General features: G+C 40.9%; 1 protein-coding gene across 3 annotated transcripts in view; it reads left to right on the top strand.

Moving 5' to 3' along the window:
- Nucleotides 1-24997, top strand: part of PLXNB2 (plexin B2) — a 323100-nt gene that overhangs the window by 242277 nt on the left and 55826 nt on the right. For all 3 annotated transcript variants that reach the window (XM_073619756.1, XM_073619757.1, XM_073619758.1), the window contains 4 exons: nucleotides 4046-4154; nucleotides 9899-10035; nucleotides 15489-15653; nucleotides 16748-16868. In XM_073619756.1, the coding sequence (XP_073475857.1) occupies nucleotides 4046-4154; nucleotides 9899-10035; nucleotides 15489-15653; nucleotides 16748-16868 (532 nt within the window). The remainder of the gene's footprint in view (nucleotides 1-4045; nucleotides 4155-9898; nucleotides 10036-15488; nucleotides 15654-16747; nucleotides 16869-24997) is intronic.

The raw sequence follows: 24997 nt of genomic DNA, 5'->3' as shown, positions 1-24997 counted from the left end.
TAGAATTTGGGTATTTCCTTTTGTAGTAAGATCCTGTGAGAAAGGTGTCAGAAAAAGGCCTGAATAATTGTGTTTTTTGCAGTCTTCATTTCTGATAGGAATAACTTAACAACATTTCATGGTGTGAGACACTACACAGGTCCGGAAGCTAGCATCTCTAAATGTGGAAATTTCCCGTCTGTCACTGTAGTATTTGTATGCACTTAATGAGCTTGTTGTAATAAATAGACTCTAATTCAATTCCTTTATGCCAGACTTGAAATATAAGAGTATTGATCATGTCTGCTGTAGACTGATGTGATATCCACAGCAGTGCCGGGATTTATCATAGAACATGTGAGCACTATGTGGAGCAGGTTCTGCTTGTGATTAGGCCTTGATACTTTCATAGGGTTTGCTATGATGTGTTCATTTTAAGGGCATTTGATATTTCAGTCTTTTGACAGATCACTTTATGAATTGAATGTATAATGATATAATATTTGCCACTGTCACACCTAGCATGTTGTTGATATGTTGATCTTTCTTTAAAGCTGAACTCTGACAAACTAAAGACCTCCCTTGCTGTAGGGCTGTGTTTGCACTGCAAATGTTAACTGCTTGTTTATTCCCAGGGAACCATGAAAAGCACTATTACTTACCTGTTGGGCCTCATGCACACTGGACATTAAAATAACGTTATAAAAATGCCAGTAGCTTTGCAGTGAGTTTTTCAAAGTTTTAACGTTTTTGCAATAGCGTTTCTTAGCGTTTTTTTTTTTTTTTTATTTCAATGAATCAAAATCGTTAAACGCTGGTGAGCCGCGTTTTTTAGCGTTTATCGGCGTTTACCCGCGTTTTTTTTATGTGAGACTGAAAACAGCTGAAAAACTCCTCTCAGAACCCACTAGTTTTGGGGTTTTTTTTTAAAGCCAAAAAACACCCCAGCCAAAAACTGCTGATAACAGCCTGTGTGTGCATGGACACATAGGATAACATGATGGGGAGTTTATTGACTGTAGAAAAAAACGTCTGCTGTAAAAATTTCCAAAAACGTGTGCATGAGGCCTAAAAGAGAATCAGTAAAGTGCTAGCGTTCATTATCTCTACATTTCATCCAGGTCAGAGATATAGGCCAGTGTTTCTCAACCTTTTTCCAGTTGGGGCGCCCTTAAAAAATATTTTCTGTCTTGAGACACCCTTGTCCTAGACTTGGTTCACGTTACTGTGTGTCGTGGAAAACGCGCAAAATCGTGCTCGTTCCTGACACACAGACAGATGCTCTGCTCTTTAGGGTGCCATTAATTCTTAATGGTACCCCACACATTGGCAAACATGGGGTGCTTTTAGTGGAATTTTAAAAAAGGGTCGGGGACTTCTTTCCCTGCATTTCTGCAGGTAGGGAAGCCCATTTAAATTAATTGGCTGCCTTACTACACGCATCCACACAGATGTGAACCAAGGGCTTGTTCACATGTCAGGTTGGAGGGGCAGTGTAACCACATAGTTGAGCTGTTTTTACCACCCCCAACTGCTCCACCTTTAGCTGCAGAGGTAGCAGCTGGGGGTGTACACATGCTGTGGCTGCAGCTGGAGGTATACCCAGGGTGAATGGGGCTGCAACCACCCAGCAACGTGCATTGCACTGTGATGCTGCATTTACGGGTAAGGAGGCAACATATTGCCTTTTTACCACCTGCCAAATACCTCTGAACGCAATCTGAGCATGGATTGCTTTTTTCAGAGGAGCAGCAGTCCTTGCTGCTATTACAAACCAGCCCTAAAAAAACACTTCTGATGGTACAGGAATAGGGGGGTCCGGTTTAAAAGTAACATATACAAACACACACAAAGAAGACAAATGCGCACACTCATGCATACACATGCATACAGACACATGTACAAACACGTGTACACACACATATGCATGCACACGTGTACACACACACACACGTACACACACACACACGTACACACACACCCACACGTACACCCACACGTACACACACACACGTACACACACACACACGTACACACACACACGTACACACACACACGTACACACACACACGTACACACACACACGTACACACACACACACGTACACACACACACACGTACACACACACACACGTACACACACACACACGTACACACACACACACGTACACACACACACACGTACACACACACACACGTACACACACACACACACACGTACACACACACACACGTACACACACACACACACACGTACACACACACACACGTACACACACACACACGTACACACACACACGTACACACTCATGTACACACACACACACGTATACACACACGTACACACTCATGTACACACACATGTACAAAGCCCTTTAAAAAGTTCTAGCACAGTACCTTTCCTCACACTGGTACTGCACTGTAGGGGGAAGCAGAGAGCACAGCACACTCCCCCATCCCTTTACTTTCACTTTGTTGAGGCTGAAGGAGCTCCCTTACAGTGCTGATGTACAGTTCGGCAGGGGATCGGGGGATCGGGTTCATCTGACATCCCTTCTCTACCATGATCCCGCGGTCCACACCTGAGGACCTATAGGGGGCACACCAGTGTGCCACGGAACACCGGTTGAGAGAGGCTGACTTAGACAGTGCTAAAACTAAAGCAATGGCAAAAACTGTACTACTTTTCTCATTACCATCATTTTAGGGTTCCATCTACAAATAAAACCAAAATGTTTGCACATTTTTATATGAATTATACAGCTAAACAAATACGTTGTAATGGGATAATAGAGTGTATGTACTTTTTAAATTAATATCTGATGTGAGAAGGACTGCTGGCTTATTGGAATTAAAGTCCTGCACTGGGTCAAGTCCCCTGCAGGGATACCCAACTGTTGAAGGTTTGGACAAATCAACTGGAAAATGATTGGCGCTTGGGTTGTGATCCTCCTACATGAGTTATACCTGTTTATATGCAGTCTTCTCTTCTATACATCCATTCAAAGGACAGAATTTTATACAGCTTATCTGAGCTTACAGAAAGCAGGGGGTGGGGAGCTGAGGTTAAACTCTGCAGAGATTGATGAGGAGAGGCTTGGGAGCTGATTGGAGGGAAAGAACACACCCCTCTACACATTTAGTACAGGAACAGTGCTGAGGCTGTCAATCACAGGCTGTGTGCTGTAGCTCCCTTCCATGTCACCTTTTTACCTCTTGGTGTCAGGGAAACTTGCTAGAAGTGACTCATGCTGATTACAGAGAAAGGAGGCGGCAGCAGACAGAAATGGTACTTGCTGCCCTGGACTAAGATAAGTGCACACTATAGAAGGATATGTTTTGCTCATATTTAATGTCTGAGGTTTACAACCACTTTAATGCAGGATAGCCTAAAGCTGGTCATAGATGGATCAAAATTTGGCTGGTTCAACAGGAATCGGCTGAATTTTGATCCATCCAGCAAACTGGTTGTACTTAAGTCGATCGATGGCTTTTTGTTTTTTATACGATCGCCAGCAGCAGTGATCATTGTATTCTGATGGTGGGGAAAACCTCCCACTGTCAGAATACAATAACATAGTGGGAGGGATTCACACAGTGCTGATGGGGGAATGAAACGATTTTCTTCAAGTTGAATGAAAGAAATTTGCGTAATGTACAGTATGGTCTACCTAAGGCTAGGACAGTTAAATCTCTTTGCTATGTTGGCAGTCATCACTTTTACAGCATCCTACAATAAATGTGTAGCTAATGAGATAACATCCAAGTGAAATCTTTTAGTAGCAGAAATATTTAGTCACTTGTGTAGCCCTAGGTTTAAAATGTATTGTTTAGTGATCATGTTTTTGGAGAGCTTACAGAGCTCTGTTGGTGATCATGTGTCCACAAGGCTAACGCTCAGCACAATTGGAATAATACTGTTCTGCGACATGGTGACAACATTAATCTGAGCTCTTGTTTAAAATTGCATTCTCTAACACTAAATGATATATTTTATATTGTGCATCATTATTATGGGATAAAAATGTATTGTGCTGCATTTTTAACTATCTTCTGTTATGCATAGGGTTGTATGTGAGGTGGGACAAGCCGGTAGTGGAAAAGCGGGAAACATTCAGATAAAAGTGAAGGGGAAGGAAGGAGTGTCACCGGACATCCTTACATTTACATACCAGGTCAGTGGAGAAATGTGTAAAAAAAAAAAAAAAAAAAAAAAAATTATTTTTATTGCAATAGACGGTGCGGTCACTGTACTGCCCAGAAGGAGGTAAGGAGATTATAAAACGGTCAGACATGCACTACTTTCCCTTAATGTTTGTGTAAATCATGTGTGTGTTTTATTAGTAGCGTTCCTGTTCATTTTTTAAAACCTGTAAGGCTTAATGTACACGGGACGCTGAGGCAACCTCCTCTGAACACATTTTTTGACAGCTTGAAACCGGCGTTTAAAAACGCCCGTTTTGCCGTGTTTGCATACAGCGTTTTACCACGTTTGTGTCTAGGAGCTTTTAAGATAACATCATAGGACCCTCCCAAAGCCCAAAAAACAGTATTATTTAACTATTTCAGCCATTCTGTGAGACCAGAGTGATTAGCAGCAGCTGAGAGAGCAGCAGTGTAGTTGTATCTACCTCAGTTTCGGTGCTTTTACTATGGATCCCATAATGAGCTTATGTGAGGGAAAAATGCTAATTTTTTAAATTGCAATTGATTGGTATATGTTGTTTGTTTGTTTTTTTTTGTTTTTTTTATATAAGCTGTATATGTAATTTCATTTTTTCATTTATTTATTTTGTCTTTTATATGCAAAATTTAATTGCAATTTTTGTAATATTTAATTTTTAAATTGCAATTGATTAGTATTTTTTTTTTTTATTTTATTATAAGCTGTAAATGTAATTTCATTTTTTTTATTTTTTTATTTTGTCTTTCTTTATGCAAAATTTAATTGCAATTTTTTAAATATATTTAATTTTTAAATTGCAATTACTAGAATTTTTTTTTTTTTTTTTTTTTTTTAAAGCTGTATGTGTAATTTCATTTTTTCTGTTAATTTATTTTGTGTCTTTTATGCTAATTTTAATTGCAATTTTTTAAATATTTTTAATTAACCCTAACCGGAAACCCTAACCCTAACTTGTTCTTCAACCATAACCCCCTAACCGGAAACCCTAACCTGTTCTTGGGGAAAACCCTAACCATAACCCCCTAACCCTAATGGGAAACCATAACCCTTACCATACCCTAAACTTGATCTTCAAGGGGAAAACCCTAACTATAACCCCCTAACCCTAAATTTCATGCAACTGTTTGATCTAGTCAGAGGTAAAGCTCAATGGTGGGGTCATCTGGTTGAAATCTAACAACATATACAGTGGAACCTCGGATTGCGAGTAACGCGGTTAATGAGCGTTTCGCAATACGAGCACTGTATTTTTTAAAATCTTAACTCGGTTTGCGAGTGTTGTCTCACAAAACGAGCAGGATTCAGGCCAAAGCGGTGTGCAGTACCGCGTTTGGCCTGAGGTGGGGGGGCGCCAGAGCCAAGCGGAGCCAAACTGCGCTGATCGTAGCCGTTTGGAGCGGTTCGGAAATGCTCGGAAAGGCTCGGAAATACTACGTTCCCAAGCCTTTCTGAGGTTTGCCGAGGTCAGGAGAGCTGTCCTCTGGCCTTTCCGGCTGTTTCCGAGGCTCTCCTGCGCCCCCCCCCCCCCCCCCGCCTCTGGCCACATGCGGTATTGCATGCTATTGAAGTCAATGCAGAACAGATTATTTTCGTTTCCATTGACTTTAATGGGGAAACTCACTTTGAGTACTTTGGATTACGAGCATTCTCCTGGAACAGATTATGCTCGTAATCCGAGGTTCCACTGTAGGTCAAATTCCAATATACTTTGGCTAACAGCAATGCTAGTGGTGTATTGGATTGGATCATGGCCTCATTAGGGGTATATAAATGGTCTATGAAGCATAGCAAGCAATTACAAGCTTTTAAAACATTTTTCAGTGCTTTTTCATCATTTGCTATCATTTTTAAGTTTTGTAATGTAAAAAAATAGGGCACCTGTAAAAACGCTTCTAAAACAAAAACGCGACTAAACGCCAGTGCCACGTTTAGCGGCATTTTGCATCGGAAACTTCGGCATCTGAACTAATTTTTTTGCCTTCAAAGAAAAGCTTATAAACGCAACTGCCTAAAAATGACATTAAAAAAAGCATCCAACTGCCTCTAAACATCCGTTTACCAGCAGCAGTGTACATGGGGCCTAACAAAGACGACATGTTTGTGTTATTTGTAGCAAACTATCAAGCAACTCTGAAAGGCATGTTAAATGTTGATTGAACTTCAATATAGGACACTTCATGTCCCCTGCCTCCAGTCTGTCCCTTATGGCTGTTTTACAGACACTGAAGGAAACCATTTTTGAAGGAAAACTTGTGGTAAAAATAAATTCATGCGCTGATTTTTAAATGTTTTTTTCTACCTGGCTATCATGGTGGTTTAGTGGCTTTATTACTTTGTCACTAACCTGGACTAAGTATGCATAAAAGAAAGTTTATTCAAAGTATTGAAGCCAGAGACCACTAGACAAGTACATTGCTCAACAGGTCAACCCACAAATTTTTCTCAGTAGAGGCTATTTTTAACTATTTAATCCATAGTTAAAAGCACAGCTGTTAGATGAATGATTTTCTGTTAATTGCCATTTAGCAGTCAGCTAACTGACTTACAATAGGATCAAATAGGGTCCATTTGCAGAAGCCCGATCCACTGAAGTGTGTTAACACTAGCATGTGCTGCCATAAGACAGACCATTTGTTTCAATGGGCTGCCTAACGCACTGCAAATAACTAAAAAATCAGCATGTAGGATTTTATAGCAGCGCACCATAATTCACAGTAGTGTGATGTGCTGGAAAAGTGCATTGGGGTACCACTCAGAAGGAATGGCACCATGTTGCGCTGACGCATGTAAAGCATGTTACATGTGCTCATTACCGCAGCACACTGGTGTGAATGTGACCTTTCATGGAGAAATGTCTTTAAATACCACATAACTGAATCAGCCAATCCTAAACGAAGTCTCAACAAAATGTTTGTCATGAGTTTCAAAGGGCTAGGTTTTATGGCATGTATTCAAGTGTGTGTGTGTATGTTTAACCACTTAAGGACCAGCCTTGTTTTGGATTTTAGGTGTTTACATGTTTAAAACAGGTTTTTCTGCTAGAAAATTACTTAGAACCCCCAAACATTATATATGGTTTTTCTTCTAACACCCTAGAGAATACAATGGCGGTCATTGCAATACTTTTTTTTGCACCGTATTTGCGCAGCGGTCTTATAAGCGCACTTTTTTTTGGAAAAAATTCACTTTTTTGAATAAAAAAATAAAACAACAGTAAAGTTATCCCAATTTTTTTTAATATTGTGAAATATAATGTTACGCCAAGTAAATTGATACCCAACATGTCATGCTTGAAAATTGCGCCCGCTCGTGGAATGGCGTCAAACTTTTACCCTCAAAAATCTCCATAGGCGACGTTTAAAAAATTCTACAGGTTGCATATTTTCCGTTTTCATATGCGGGCGCTACTCGCGTATGCGTTCGCTTCTGCGCGCAAGCTCGTCGGGACAGGGGGGTTTTAAAAAATTTTTTTTTTTATTATTTATTTTAAAATATTTTATTTATTTTTACACTGTTTAAAAAAAAAAAAAATGTGTCACTTTTATTCCTATTACAAGGAATGTAAACATCCCTTGTAATAGAAAAAAGCATGGCAGGACCTCTTAAATATGAGATCTGGGGTCAAAAAGACCTCAGATCTCATATTTACACTAAAATGCAATAAAAAAAAAAAAAAAAAAAGTCATTTAGAAAAATGACATTTGAAAAAATATGCCTTTAAGAGGCGTGGACGGAAGTGACGTTTTGACGTCGCTTCCGCCCAGCAGTATCTTGGAGACGAGTGAGCGCCATCTTGGCCTCACTCATCTCCTGACACACAACGGCAGAGGACGCGATCGCCTCCGCCGCTACCGATGGCTCCGGTAAGCGGCGGAGGGCACCGGATCGCGGCGGGAGGGGGGGGGGGGGGCCCTCTCCCGCCACCGAATCCGCCGCAGGGACCACTTTTATCTGAAAGCCGGCCGCCGCACGAAAACGGGGATACCGGTGTTATGGCAGCTAGCTGCTGCCATAACAACGATATCCCCGTTCAAACTTAGGACGTACATAGTCGTGCGGCGGTCGGGAAGTGGTTAAAAGTGCTATCTGCAAATTTGATAAAAGTATATTGTAATATTCCATTTTATAGTTATGGAAAGCTTCAGCTGATAAGCTTTTCACTGATGAACAACAATGCTTTTCTGCTTTGTGACAATGCTCAGGAAAATGACAGGTTAGAATGCCGTAGGACCTAATCCTGTGATGCTTATGGCTCAGCTTCTGTGATCCTTCCCTAGTTCCTATCATAACTAGAGGCAATGTAAATGAGTTGTAGACTGATGCTGACACCACTGCATCAGCTCCTTCCGATCTAAGCTCTGTGCTTCCTTTGTGTCAGAGGATAGTGTCGGCTTCAAATAGGGGTACCAACAAGCTGTCGACTTTTCTTGGCTCTCTTCCTAGTGCATACAGGAAGTGTGGAATTTCTGATGCTCTCTGGCACGGTAGCTCCAGATCAAAGCTGACATCTGCCCTTTTGGGACTCCAAGAAGCTTCTGTTTGCTTCTTCTTTCATTTATGGAATACATTAATGAGGATGCTTTATACAAATTCAAAGTTATCCACAGAATACATATTTCTCCAGGGGAAAAAAGTGGCATTGCCAAGGTTGGAAGTCAACACAGCAGTCTATTAAAACCAAGGCAATGCATGTTAAACTTTGATTGCATTTGGATGCACAAAAGTTCACCACAAACCACATCTCCTCTGTTTTGCTATAATACCTGGTTCTTATGATTTTATGCCAGCAGCACAGCTAGTAAACATTCACCAGTAATACCAGGCTGGGGTAGATTAATTTTTTGCAGTCTTTGTATGCTAATCCAAGGCCTACATTACAGTGGCAGCTGGTGGTAATTAATTTTTTTTGGGGGGGAGGTTTCAAACAGTGCCCACCCTATTTTGAAGCCTATTAGAGCCTCTAATCAGTGCTTCAAAAAACCACCCACCTCACATGGAATCCATGCGCCCGGCATCCTGAAAGGGTCCGCCCCTAATGTAGCCCCTGCTACAATGTTTTTGGAGGCTATAGTGCAAATAAGAAATATAATCTAAAAGTCATTTGAAAGGTTTAGTGTAGTGCACTTTTGGTAGGTAAACAGTTAATGTTATAAAGGTCTATACTGCAGGGCAAAAAAGGGACCACTGAGGAGGAAAAAGGGACAGAAAGATTTGGTTCCAAATGAGGGTTAGTTAGGAGCAATGATGCATGACACTCAATATATCTAAGGGGGAGGTTCACTCGTTCTTTGTCTTAGTGACTGACACTGAAAGTTAGAGGAAAATCTAAAATTTTAGGTTGTCACCAAACCAGAAATAGATGAGAAATCTTCCAGTGGCGAGACTTGTTCTATTAACAACTGCCTTAGAAGGAATTTTCTTTAGGTTGGAGAGAGGTTTTCTTTTTTTCTCACTTCCTGTTAACTCTACGATAGGTGAAAGAAAATCTCCCTGGTAAGAGAAAAACCACAGGGGCTTTAACTATCCTGTACTCCATCCAAAATGGGCAAAAAAAAAAATCCCAGTGCATGTCATATGGGAAATGTTCTAGTTTTGCTGAGGGTTCCTTTAAATCTTTGTCATTGGGTCAGTACTACAAACACCAGTAATGTGATTCATGACTGCCGAATCGAAAACTGTATGTTGCATCACTAGATAACGTGAAATAAAATATCTCCTTTTTTTCATACCTAGAATCCACGACCTACTTTGGTAACGCCAACTGAAGGCGTGCTTGCTGGGGGCACATACATAACAATAAGTGGAGAGCTGTTGGAAACCGGATCTAAAAGTGATGTCCGAGTGACTCTTGATGGCATCAATTGCGAAGTGTATGTATATGACTGACTTTAGAAATCTGTTCATTCTGTATATTTTTGGGATTCTTTAGAGCAGGGGATCTCCAAACTACGGCCCTCCAGTTGTTCAGGAACTAAAATTTCTATCATGTCTGTGAATGTCAGAGTTTTACAATGCCTCATGAGACATGTAGTTCTGCAACAGCTGGACGGCTGTAGTTTGAAGATCCCTGCTTAGAGTCTTAAAGCATAACAGCATCTTTCTAGAAAATAATAAAGTAAGCTTGGACTGTAATAAACAACTTCAGGCTTAAATTCCGTTACTGTACCCATAGTATGCAATCAGATTATCTTTCCTTTTCTCATAGTTAAAAGAAGATTCTAATTGTTATGGGTAATACAGATTATTTCTATTTTTCCTCTGTGATCAGTCTAAGGCCCCTTTCACACGATCGGACCGTTTAGGTCCGCCTGTCAGTTTTGACGGCGGACCTGAACGGGCGCTCCATGTTAGCCTATGGTGCGACGGATGTCAGCAGAGAGTTCCAATCCGCTAAAAGCAGACGGATGGCCCTACGTCCAGGTCCGTCGCTGGCGGATCGGGTGAGATCTGATGAAAACGGACATGCTGTCCGTTTTCATCCGATCCCTCCATAGGTGGCAGCGGCGCCTGAGAAGCCCCTCCCCGCTCAGTGAGCAGAGAGGGACCTGTCATCCGCTGGCTCAGCGGAGATCAACGGACTGATCTCCCACTGAGCCGGCGGACTGAGGCAGACTCTGTGGAAGCGGAGTCCGCCTCGTGTGAAAGGGGCCTTATTTCTGTGTTCTTATTGACTATCTTTTGCATCTTTTGTGTTTGGTGGTCAGTGAGAAACCTCCATGTTAGCCTGTTGTTTTGTATAGTAAACATCTGTGTGAGCACTATATGCGGAACTAAAAGTGGACCTATCACAAAATTAAAAAAAAATAAATATTGCAGAGTCCTGTGATGTATCCCGTACAAAGCCTGTGCAGCTGCTGCAAGGGGCAGGAAGATGGACCGCGCAGCAGACACCCCAGAAACACTGATATAAGGATCAAGCACTATTAGTTAAAAGCAAACGCCCTCCGCCCTTGTACTAAAGATATGAGGCATATGGAACACCTTCCGACTAGATTAACCACTTGACCCCATGGCCAATTCTGACATTTCTCTTATACATGTAAAAAATCTGCATTTTTTTTTTTGTTAGAAAGTTACTTAGAACCCCCAAACATATATATTTTTTTTTTAACGGAGGCCCTAGAGAATAAAATGGCGGCTGTTGCAGCCTACTATGTTGCCACAATATTTGTGCAGCGTTTTTTATTATTATTGTAATATTATAAAAATTAACATTATTATTTGAGCATATTAAATATTTTAACACCTCAAATTCCTTTTGGTGGATTATATTTGAATGCATGTGATTTTGCATGTACTTGCATTTGTTTTTTTTTTACCATGGAGCCTGCAAAGCATTGCACCCACGATCAGTAGATTGCAGATAAAATATCAGGCTTCTGCAGACACTCCAGACAGCTGTTTGCCCAAACCTCTATAGGGATGGACAGTTACTCAGCTGCAGGAAGTGTTAGTGAACTATGAGGGTGCTGATGAGTGCCCTGGTAGTTTACTAAGAACTACAAGCTGTCTCTTGCAGTGGCAGACAGGACTTGTAGATCATTAATTCACAGATCTCTTTGGATAAAAGATATGGCTGTGTGGACAGAGCCCCGCACAGCTGTCAGGTTTTTTAAAATTTGAGAGCGGGTGCGGGAAGAGGATCAACCGCCCGCTATCATAATGGGAGATCAGGAGGACGCGAGGCTGCTGCATTAGTAACATGTTACAGCCTGAATTATGGATGTTACATGTTACTAAGGATGAACTTCTCTCTTAACTTTATTAACTGGCAACATTTATAGTTATGAAAAAAAAGGAAATGCCCACCACTACCACTTTTAAAACTAAAAAAGAACACAAAAAAATAAAAAAATGCCTTCATTGTTTGTAGTAAACATTTCCCATTGTACATAAAGGGTGCTTTCAAAGCCTTTATAGTAATAACAGAGACAAAAGGTTTACAACCTTTGTTCTATCACTGCATTGATATTATCCATTTTGTCAGAAAAGTGTTTTTATAGCTTATTCTAACAAAGCAACATTCGTAGTTTGCAGATGAGTACCAGAAGCAGGTACAGAGACTCGGCCTTTGTTCAGGAATTCTGTACACTGACGTCTTTGGTAGAGTTAAGTGGGTCATAGTCTTGCAGAGTCGCAGAAACCTGAATGAAACATGAGAATTAATTAGGAGGGAAGGGAATTCACTGACTGCCTGGATAAACAGAGCAATGGAATGTTTAGGGCATTTTACAATAGGGAATGTGTGTTTTTTTTTTTTTTTTTTGCAAGCTATTCCTGCCAAGTTATGTTTAAAAGGTTACATTAATCAGGGGAGGAAATTATGAGCGTATCTGAAAGATTTAACTGTCGAGTAGAACGATATTTGGCATCCTTCTTTGGCCTGTACTGTGTCTTAGAAGACATGATTTTAACTCTGTCTATTCTGAATGACGGCAAACCATTTTAGTCCAGTACTGTTTCTCTAAAGAGAAGTCATTAGCATCTTAAAATAAAACAAAGACAGCTTGGCTTACAGATGGAAATTCCAGAGTTTTTTGTTAGGGTTTGCTGATAACACAAGCGTAATGTGCCTTGTATGCTGAAATGTGCCAGTCAAGTTATTTTAAGACTATCATCATAGCATGAGTTAGCTGATTGTTTGGGCTCAAATATTGTTTGGAATGCTGTGTCAGTGAAAGGGTTACTGTGCTACTCCCCAAAACCTTTGACTCCAAACTGTGCAGGCAAACTTGCCAAATAGTTCCAGCTGTCCCCGTTGTATTCCGTAGTTTTGCTTTCAGATTTGCCAATTTGGCTGGGGAGATATACAGTGATTAGCAACAAATGCTCCATGATTTTCAATTGCCTTTTAAATTATAAGTAACTTCAGCCAATCCCATTCCAATTAATATTCACCTCTGTAGCACTCTGTTCAACAAATAAGAGCGAAGCCTTGTAGACTATTTTCTACATGGCATCAACTTCAATACTCTTACAACTTACATATGCAAGTACATTCTTGTGTGTGTTGGGATTGGCTATGGAATTCTAATGCCCCGTACACACGGTCGGACTTTGTTCGGACATTCCGACAACAAAATCCATGGATTTTTTCCGACGGATGTTGGCTCAAACTTGTCTTGCAAACACACGGTCACACAAAGTTGTCGGAAAATCCAATCATTCTAAGCGCGGTGACGTAAAACACCTACGCCGGGACTATAAACGGGGCAGTGGCCAATAGCTTTCATCTCTTTATTTATTCTGAGAATGCATGGCACTTTGTGCATCGGATTTGTGTACACACGATCGGAATTTCCGACAACGGATTTTGTTGTCGGAAAATTTTATGTCCTGCACTCAAACTTTGTGTGTCGGAAAATCCGATGGAAAATGTGTGATGGAGCCCACACACGGTCGGAATTTCCGACAACAAGGTCCTATCACACATTTTCCGTCGGAAAATCCGACTGTGTGTATGGGGCATGAGACTACATAGATGGCAAGGCAATAAGCACATTCATGCCTAATATTCTCATAATTAATTTTAGAAGATTGTTCCTAATAATGCATTAAAACCAGCTCTTGCACTGTCAGAGAGGCATGATTACTGTTAATGTCTGCCGTTGTTAGTCTGTTTCCACCAGAAAATGTAATATATTGCAGCTACCAGCCCAGTGGTTGTAAACCTCAGACATATAATATGAACAAAGCATATCCTTCTATAGTGTGTGCTTGTCTCAAGAGCACTACATGTCATTTGTCTGCTGCTTCTTTCCTCTATTGGCATGAATCACTTTAAATGTGGCTGCTGCCTTAGTTTTCTTTTTCTTTTGAGCTGAGAACATTTTGGCAAGTACAAAAAAAATACATGTTGACCTTGCCAGAAATGCAGCATCCATGTCACTTCCTGTGACCTGCTCTAAGAAAATTTTCCTTCCTAGCTGTTTTATGTAAACCAATTGCCCTGCACCCCCTCCGCCCCTAATGTAATGGAGCTGAAGAGATACAGATATGTTTGTAGTCAATTTCTGGAGAAGAGTCTAGAACAGGGTTTCTCAACTAGGGTTCCTCCACAGGTTGCTAGGGGTTTCCTTGAACAATTAGGAATTTCTTCCTCTCAAATATGTTCCCATTGACATCACTGATCTTTTTAGCTCCTTACATGAAAACAGGTGTAAGGAGCATCCTTCATACGGACCTTGACACTAATGCATCTTATAAAGTGTGTATGTTTTATTTGTGCATAATACAGACTTCCTTAAAGGAGAAAAAAGGAATTGCTGTCCGGAATATTCAGTGAGAATGTTACAAATGTAAATAAGAATTCCAGTTTTCTTCAAGTACCTCACGGAGTTATCCTATTTTACTGTGAATATTACAACTGGGGACAGTTTGAGGAACATGAGAATAATTTAACCTGCACTTTTCCAGATGAGGCATTTTTATTGCATCAAATCATTAATAGCCCAGACAATGCCCAAGACACTAGTGAGTTTCCAAATGTCTAATAAAAAGTAGAGCTGATAGACACCAGTTTTGAAAATATGCGAATGCTAATTGCCATAGCTGGATCTGTCACCTCCGAATCACACTGAAACCTGCCTGTGTTTCTATTTATAGTGTTTTTTGAACCATTTTTTTACTTCAGACTTAAGAGCTTATGTAGAATGGCTTTGTTGTTCTTTGTTTTGAAGGGCACTATAGATTCAAGTTGGAAGATTTCCATTTACGTTGAAGTTGTATTGTGGATGACTATTCTGGGGCTGCATTTGACGAGTTTTATATATATAATTCACACCTGGTGTCAAGGGTGCTTTTTCTTTCGCACTCATGTAGTGACATTTGAGTAACATTCAATGAAGTAATACTCAAAGAAATACTGAAGCCCAGGCAGTTCCAGACCCACTCCTTGGGGTGGTCTCATCTCACACAGTCTTGGCACATAGTATTACTTGAATTCCAAGAAGTGGACCCAGAGCAACCTGGACTCAGAGGAAGTGGGTTGAAGAAAAAAACAAAAAAAGTCGTTATTGTGGGGGAATTGTCAAGATTGAACAGGATTTAATAGCTCAAGTTCAGCTTTTATTTTTTGTTTGTAACTTATATGCATATAATTAGCTGTTTTAGCATCAACGGTGTGTGTTTGGCATATGGTTGGCTGAAACACAAGCCTATTGTTTGCCATTGAGGACTTCATGCGTGAAGGATGCACATGTGTATTGCCTTTGTCCTGCTTTCCTGCTCTCATTGTGTCTCTCAAAAGCTGTTTATTGATGAGTTTTAGCTCATCACCGCACAGCCCTACGCTGCTGACTTTCCTCATTATTTTCCTTTACAGCATCACATTTGGCCAAGCCATAGTCTGTGTTACAGGTGCAGGTAAGAAGGAAGGAGTTGTCAAAGTCAAGTTACATTACGGCAATTACACGACAGAGGCTGAGCAATTTTATTACAGAAGCAACCCATCTATCAACCAATTTTACCCTGATCGAAGCTTTGCCAGGTATTTTGTCTTCTCTATGATGGATTGTACATGTCCTAATCTCACAAAGTACATTTGTTCAGGGTTCACATTTCCAGCCAAAAAATAAAGTGTGTATGTGTGTGTTCTGATACATCTGTTATCATTCAGCCATCTACCAGTATGTATATAGTCCTTCATTACCAGGCCATTTTTCAGTTTTTAGTGTGTGATGGTTTGACTGATAATTACCCAATCATGCAACACATGTACCCAAATGATTTTTACATATTGGTTTTAGACAAATATACCTTTCTTTTGATGCGATTAAATTACTACTGTGTTTTGTATTTGTTCATTTATAAAGGGAAAAACAAAAATGGGTTTGTTTACATTCGCCTTTCATTTCTTTACTTTCAATGATCCCATCATCATTAGTAGTCAGTTACCCTTTAGACTTCTCACCTTCAGCTTTAATCTGCTGATCCTCCTTTGTTCTGTGTTTACAAACATTCAGCCTATTCACTCCTCCATTGTGATCTCTGGAATTGATTTACAGTGATCACAAGGTACAGTGGCACTGTGGTTGGCTTTGTACATAGCGACTGTGACCTGAGCTGTCCAATGACCACTAAAATCACAGCCATTTATGAGCACACAGGTCACGTGAGTATTTTCTAAAGCGCTGTTTTAAATTGGCACTCTAGAAATACTGTACATGTACACCTCCCTGCCTTTGTTTTACAACATGGTAGTACAAAGGTGATCGATGTAAAGCCGGGTACACACTATTGGTTTCTTTTTTTTTTCATTTAACCCCATGGGTTAAATGAAAAAATACTGTCAGCTCCAGTCAGAGCCACTGTACTAACCATGCAAGGCTCTGGGGTTCATATACTGAATGTGTGACCTACTTGAAAAATATCCCGATTGTCCAGAGTGCATATTGCTGTTTAGGGAGTGTTAGGTGGTTAACATTTTGAACTGTGGATTTTTACTTTGTAGCTCATTTAGGGTACAGTACTAATGTTCTGTTAGGAAGTTACTGACTTTCAGTCCAAAGTTTTGTGTAAATGAATGTTTGAATTGTAAATGATAAAAACAACTGACAATAAGTCTATTGCCTTTGTAAATAGTGGAGGAAGAAATATTACCATATCGGGTAAGGGATTCAACCTTGTGCAGAGCTTTAGCATGATGGCAATGTCACGATCAAGAAGAGAGAAGAGACAGGTGGATGGAGATGGTGCACAATTAGTAAGTGGTCTTTCCTTAATGTATTTTTAATCACAGTAACAAAAATCTAATATATTTCAGCTTCACAATCTGTAGATATGGTAGCTGCATTGGTTTTCTTTTTTCAGGATAAGCACAGTTCATTCAAGTACAGAAAACGACTTGCTGATCCTGATAGAAATCCAGTAATCTTTTAACTTCATGCATACTGTACTGATATCTAGAGCAATATTTTCAGCTTTTCAAGCTATACTCTGTGAACTATGCAACCCCACCTCTCTATGGGATGGATGTGAGGCGAGAGGGAGAGGTTTTTGGTCTAAGTCAGGAAAGCAGCCTAGAGTGACCATGCTGCTTCTCCATAGATACAGCATGAAGAGTGAGCGTTGTCCCCAAAGGACAGAAAGTGTTTTACTGGCGGGATCACCAGGTGAAAATAAAGGTAAAAGCCTTAAAAAGGCAATGAATGCAGCAACTACATTTAAAGAACTGGTAAGATATAATAAATTACATTTTTATTTAGGGATTTAAATGTGATGTAAGGCCCAATGAGCATTGCTTGTTTAAGTTCAAATAGTTGCATCCTTCTTTAGGAGAATTTAAATAGTGTAAAGGGAAATGGCCCAAGCAATACAGTCTGAGACTCGTGGGAGAGCCATAAAATTCTGAGGTCTGGTCCTCAACCTTTTTACTTCTGTGTTGAGTTCTGCCTTTAGGCCTGATTCACACCTATGCATTTTTAGTGCATTTCGCAGATTTGCACTAGAGTCCATTTAACATGGTTTCCTATGGAACATGTTCTGTAGCGCAAAATGCATAGGTGTGAATCTTAGGTTTATCTTAAGTCTCCTGACGTTCCAGGACAGGATCCTTAATGGAGCCATATCAGAGAAGGGCAGGGATAAACAATGGATAAGAATCGACCCTTTAGACCAGGAGGGAGCTGCAAATTGAAAAACATAGGAATGTTGAAAGCATTATAAAGGAAAAGTTAGCCAGCAAAGCAGGAATAAACATCATCTGAGAACTACATCTACTGTGCCGTGACTGTCTTATTAAGAGCCAAAAAAAAAAGTCCCATCCCAACCCACCCCACACCCCGAGAACAGAAAAACCACAAAGTGTTTGAATACACAAACCTAAAACACCCTGAACCATGAGTAACTGGCCCGTAGGATAGTCTCCTATGGGTGCAGTGCGTAACAGGTAGCGCACCAAGCTCTCAGTTCTGGACAGTGGGAGCAAATAGTTCTGCAAACTTTAACTTGAAGGCTATATGCAATTAGGGATCCATTACTGAAAGAATAAAGAAAGTGTTTTCCTCAGTTCACTTAGATATTGTTAAGGGCACAGACTTGATTGTAACGAAAACCGGCAAGTAACAGGGGTAAAGCAAAGTAAACATAGAACAACGGGAAGGGAGTAGTAGTTCGTCCTGCATCTCTCCATGTATTCCGCTTCTCCTACCTTCACTCAGTAGAGCAACCGGGGCAGCACCCATGACGCCATGCTGTAGGACAAGCACCAAATCCTGCGTTAAATATGCAAAGTTGAAAGCAGAGATAACTGCATCCCACGGCAGCAGTGGATCCTGCAGTTTTACCCATAGGAGTGCGGGGGATCCCAGGTCAGTCTCTCTGTCTATCACAAGATCGAAGGAGGTCCTATAGCATATTCCAGGCAGTAGTAGAGATCAAAGCTGAGAACACCGACCACATGCTGCCAGGTGGAAAGGCCTGTGGCCACTGGTAGGACAACACAGACAGCAGGACACAGCCTGTTAGTTTAAGGAAGGGGGTATGAAGGGGTAAGAAGTTACCTCAAAAAATTGGGAATGCAAATTGCAGAGCCAGGAGAGTCAGTGAGACATCACCAATACCAACAGGATAAAGGTCACATTGACAGGGCATAGAATAGACCTGGAAGTCCCAGTGTTACCCTCTTTTTAGTTCACTGCAGTCCCGAGCAAACCAAAATAGCAGCACCAGTCAGGTGGAGTAGGGCCACAGGCATATAGGAGAATGCGGTAAGGCACATCACAGGAGTGCAGGTAGAAAGGGGGGAGCAGAGCAATCCTAACCACACGACAGGCAGAATCAGCGGAAACGCGGCAGTGAATCAAGCCATTGCGAAGCCTCCTCTGGGGAGGTAAAGTATCGAGAAGACTCGCCACCCACCACACGCAGATGAGATGGAAACAGCATGCTGTACTTTAACCCCTTGGTGCGTAGCTGGGCCTTAACTTGAGCAAAGGTTCTGCTAAGGCACTGAGTTTCGATGGAGTAGTCTGGGAAGATCATAACAGCAGCTCCTCCAGTTTCCTTGCCTCCCGCAGAACTAGGTCCCGGTCCCGAAAGTTTGATAAACGGAATATAAATGTGCGTGGAGAGGCACCAGGAGTGCCTCTCAGATGGCATCCTATGGGCCCTCTCAACCGCAAAGTGAGGAGAGAATGGCGCCTGAGAGAGGAGCGTGTGCAGTAGATGTTCCGTGTAGGCCGCAGAAACCCTGCCCTCAACCCCCTCAGGAAGACCTACCGTGTGTAGATTATTTCTGCGGTTTCTGTTTTTACTGTCTTCAGCGCAGGATTCCATGACCTTCATCTTAACCTGCAACATGTGGAGGGAGTCCTCGGTGTTGCTCACTCTTCGCTCCCGATAGTCTATCCCAGAACGTATCCATATCCCACCGGAATAACCCCATCTCCAGCTGCATTAGGTCAATTTTCGCTTAAGCTTTGAAGACGCTTTGAAGCGCCACTAAAGCTACATGGGGTGTAATTTTTGAAGTGTAAACAGGGCTGTAAGATAACCATTTTATTTAGTGAAAGGGGCTTTGACTAGTGTTAAGAGAGCTTTATTTAGCAAATCCTGACCGAAGCCATATTTTGAAGCAAGTGTAAATTAGCCATTAATGTGTGTTGAAGCCAAAGCTAGTGTAAATGAGCCCTTAGAGTCGGACTTCCCCTTTCTCATGCCCAGCGTTTGCGAGTACAAAAGTCAAAGTAGGGTAGTATTTGAGCCCCTAGAATCGAATAATTATGCCTTCTAGGTGCGGAGCTCCAGTCACCCACGTCCTCTCAGGTCACCATCTTGACCACTCCCCCAGCAATACTCCTTTATCACATTGTTTTGCAAATCGTTGTACACTACAAACTGTGTGATTAAATCAATTCTGATATCTCTGTTTTTCTAACCTGACAGCTTATTATTCTAAATAGGAAACCTTCATTTTGTTTGCAAATATTAAAGATTCTAACTACAAGCAAAAATAAATCTTTACATTTAAAGAGCGCCTGCCATTTTAAATTCATCATGGCAGAACCTGTTAGCGGGCATCCACTCACCTGCTGCCACCATGTCCCCCACCTTGTGTCACTGCCACATCACTAGCCGTCCTATTAAAGTGAATTGGCTGTCAGTGAGTCAATAGCAGGTCAGAGGAGCCACTGCTGCAAGACCGAGATGACAGTTGCTCTTTAAAAATTATGATTTAAATCAAACCTTTTTACTAGTGATTTCAATCAAATCCACCCTGGCTACTCCCATTTAAGAAAATGGTTAGAACTCTGAAATACTCATACGTTCAATAGAGTAAGCTTCCTTAGGGTCCAGCTGACAGCTGCTTCTGCCATTTCCTTTTCTTTGCTTTGACAGTGTTCAGTATGAGGAAGAGGTGCTGACTGTAGGCCTGCTTTATAGGACTCCCATAATGCAATAAAAAATGTGGCTGTTTCACAGTGAACATCTTTACCTGTTTTCTTTCAATGGGTAGATATGTCCATTTCCAGTTTCCCAAAACATATTAGGATTATTGCCTTTACTACATAGTAGTGGATTTAAGCATAGATTACACACAGCAAAAGAGGACATGCATCACTCTGGATGCTTAAGCCCTGCTCAGCTATGACATGTAGACTAGGGTAAGTGGCCATGCAGAGGTCCCTGTTTTTTTAAATTCTTTAACCTGTTATTGGTGATAGCATGTAGACTTCAAAAATATTTTCTTTCTTATAGGAAGGACAGTTGCTTTTACTGAGTTGTAATGTGGATATGGTAATTTGCTGGTTACAATGCAAAAAACAATCATAGACAGCCAAAGCTTTTTCTGTATGTTGTGGGGTAGTTAGAACCTTGTTAAGATTTCATATTTTCCATCCCTGTAAGGGAGGTTCCTTATAATTCTAGTTCTAGTGGTCTTCCTGACCGGAAGTAAGAGTTCTCTAAACCATTCCTGACCCAATCCAATACACAGATCTACTGTTTTTGTAGACTAGGTTAAAAAAATGGTAGGGACGTTGTTATATTTTATTTAGATGTGTTACCTGACAGCTGGGCTTTTTTTTCTTCTTTTCTCAACTTTATGTTCTTGTTAAATAATCTATGTTAATTAAATATTGATATGTAGCCAAGAACAGTCCCTTGCATTATTTCCAACCAGTTGATGGTTATTTACTGCCTTAGAGCAGAGACATGTCAAACTCAATTGAAACAGAATGGCTTCATTAAAGAGAATAAGTCCACATGAGGTCTAGTGAGGGCCACATTGTCTTGATTATTAGGAAATGAGGACACTTTTATTAACATAACATACAATAGTTTATTCTTCTGAAAAGAGTCGGGGAACATTTTCAGAGCTACTGTAATGTCATATAAGCAAGTGTATTCTCTATAGACTGTAGAACAGACTGGGTCTTCCTTCAGTTGAAACTCCTTAATTGGCAGAGGACCACAAGGAAAAGTAACAAAAATGTATATGGCTCCAAAAACCTGCTTGTTAAGCTGACATGGAGCTGGTTCATCAGGAACCAGACAAATTTCTGCAAGTGTGTACCCCACTCTGCTTGACAGAAGCAGGTCTAATGACTGACTTCTGTCAAACGATCCTGCAGGAAAACCAGCAATCGATCAGCGCTTGCAGCCAATTTGCCCACTGTTATGCCCCGTACACACGGTCGGATTTTCCGACGGAAAATGTGTGATAGGACCTTGTTGTCGGAAATTCTGACCGTGTGTAGGCTCCATCACACATTTTCCATCGCATTTTCCGACACACAAAGTTTGAGAGCAGGATATAAAATTTTCCGACAACAAAATCCGTTGTCGGAAATTCTGATGGTGTGTACACAAATCCGACGGACAAAGTGCCATGCATGCTCAGAATAAATAAAGAGATGAAAGCTATTGGCCACTGCCCCGTTTATAGTCCCGACGTACATGTTTTACGTCACCGCGTTTAGAACGATCGGATTTTCCGACAACTTTGTGTGACCATGTGTATGCACGACAAGTTTGAGCCAACATCCGTCGAAAAAATCCTAGGATTTTGTTGTCGGAATGTCCGAACAAAGTCCGACTGTGTGTACGGGGCATAAGAATACAACAGCACAGCAGAGGAGATTCCCGCATCGCTTGTGTGGAGGCAGGGATCTGTCAGCTTTTTTCCCTTCCACCTGCTGATTGAGCAACAAAAAAGTTTAGAAGCAAGGTGGTCTACAAGAAATAAAAGGGTCTGTTTTTAACCAAAAGAAATGTTGTTTTCCACCAGATTGATGTGAAGGCAAATTAACCAAAGGGCAATTTTTTAAATATTTGCACACATTTTAAAATCTTAATTTTTTTTTCCTAGAAATTACTTTAACCACTTCAGCCCTGGAAGATTTGGCTGCTCAATGATCAGGCCATTTTTTGTGATACGGCACTGCGTCGCTATAACTGAAAATTGCACGGTCGTGCAACGTTATACCCAAACAAATTTGATGTCCTTTTTTTTCCCACAAATAGAGCTTTCTTTTGGTTGTATTTGATCATCTCTACGGTTTTTATTATTTGCGCTATAAACAAAAAAAGAGCGACAATTTTAAAAAAAACTTTGCTATAATAAATATCCCCAATTTTTTTAAAAAAAAGTTAAAAAAAAAAAAATTTCCCTCAGTTTAGGTAGAAATATACTCTACATATTTTTGGTAATTAAAATCACAATAAGCGTATATTGATTGGTTTGCGCAAAAGTTATAGCGTCTACAAAATAGGGGATAGAGTTATATATATATTTTTTTTACTAGTATTGGCAGTGATCTGCGATTTTTATCGGGACTGCGATATTGCGGCAGACAAATTGGACACTTTTGAAACATTTTTGGACCATTGACAATTGTACAGCGATCAGTGCTATAAAAATGCACCGATTACTGTATAAATGTCACTGGCAGGGAAGGGGTTAACACTAGGGAGCAATGTGTTAACTGTGTTCCCTAGGTGTGTTCTAACTGTAGGGGGGATGAGACTGTCTAGGAGGAGAGAGAGATCGGTGTTCATACTTAGTATGAACACACGATCTCTCTCTACTCCCCTGAAAGAACCGGGATTTGTGTGTTTACACACACAGATCCCGGTTCTCGCTCTGTCACAAGCGCCCGCTGGGCACGCGCATCAGATCTGGGCACACGCGGGTGTGCGCGCTCGCCCCTAGTGGCCAAAAGGCGAAGCGACGTAAGGTAACGTAAAACTGCGGCGGCTAGACGGTAAGCAAAAATTATATATTTTCTGAAAGCAGGGAACCTGGAAAATAAAATAGTGGCAGTTGCAATTTTTTATGTTAAATGAGATTTGGGCAGCTGTTTATCAAATGCATAGTTTCAGGTAAAATGCACTAAAATACATTTTCGTGCAAAAAACACCCTTTTGGTAAAATATAAAAGATGGGGTTGCGTCAAGTAAATGGATACCAAAAATGATAAGCCTTAAAATTGAATGCACCTAAGAAATTACAAAGAACAGTGGTATCCAATATTCTCCATAGATGACGCTTTAAAAGCCTTTACAGGTTATCACTTTAGAGTTAACCATGAATTATGGCCTTAGAATTATTGCTCTCATTCTGAATGTTGTCGCAATGACTCACATGTGTGGCGCAATTTGTTTACATATATATATATACTTGTTATTTATTATTTTGTACTATTTTATTGTAATTGTTTGGCACTTTTTATTTTGTTTAACTTTATTGCCATCACAAGGGGACTAACAAGTACCCTATGCGGCAGGTGACAGGTTCTGTTTGTAGAGACATCAGGGCTGAATTAGACCCCCAATATCTCCCTGCCCCCCACTGCAGCTATTGAAGCATACATTGTGATTGATTAGCTGCTACCCTGCCTACAGCAGCCGGGGAATGACCACTCTGAACCCAGAAGTGATATAATACATGCAACTTCCATGTTTATTAGTCGCAGAGGGGATCGAGAAATGGGGCACCCTCAACTGCCTGGTCTGAAATTATGAACCAAATTGAGTAGTCTAGAAAACACAAAAAATATACATTTTTCTTGAAGAACAAAAAAGCTCTATTTTTTATTTTTTTGCATACACTCTACTAGTGTTTAAAATAGCACCACCATGAGTACAGCAGAGCACAGCCATTCATGTCAGTGACAGGCTGTATGCTGCACTTAGGCTGTCTGGGTGGAGGAAAACATTGACAATTGCCCTACTGAAACTCACTAATGCTCTACTAACTGCTAAAACCAATGGCCACTACTCCATACTTATGCTACTAGACCTCTCTGCAGCCTTGATACTGTTGACCATTCCCTCTTCCTCAAAAAAACCTCCACTCTTGGCCTTCAAGACTCTGCCCTTTCCTGATTCTCCTACCTACCTCCTCTCCACTTCCTCTTTCTGTGGGGGTACCCCAAGATTCTGTCCTCGGACCCCTCCTCTTCTCCATTTACACCTACTCCCATGGCTTCCAGTACCACCTCTTTGCTGACAACACTCAAATCCTCACCTCACTCCTTCAGTCTCCTCTCACATTTCTCACTAACTGGCATCAGGATGGATGTCACATCACTTCCTCAAACTCATTCTTTGTAAAACTGATAAAAACTGATTTTTCCTCCGGCCCGTGCGCCCTACCCTGACTTCTTCATCAAGATTAATAATACAACCAACAGTCCGTCCCCTCATGCCAGGGTGCTAGGAGTAATCCTGGACTCTGACCTGTCCTTTCAGCCCCAAATCCAATCTCTGTTCAAATCTTGCAGACTTCACCTCCATTACATCTCCAAAATACGCCCCTTCTTAACCGTTGAAACCACTAAGCAACTTATTCACTTTCTCGTTATTTCTCGCCTTGACTATTGTAACACC

This window comes from Aquarana catesbeiana, linkage group LG03 (genome assembly GCF_042186555.1).
Source record: "Aquarana catesbeiana isolate 2022-GZ linkage group LG03, ASM4218655v1, whole genome shotgun sequence".
In the NCBI taxonomy this organism is placed as follows: domain Eukaryota; kingdom Metazoa; phylum Chordata; class Amphibia; order Anura; family Ranidae; genus Aquarana; species Aquarana catesbeiana.
This window is presented reverse-complemented; position numbering and strand designations above follow the sequence as displayed.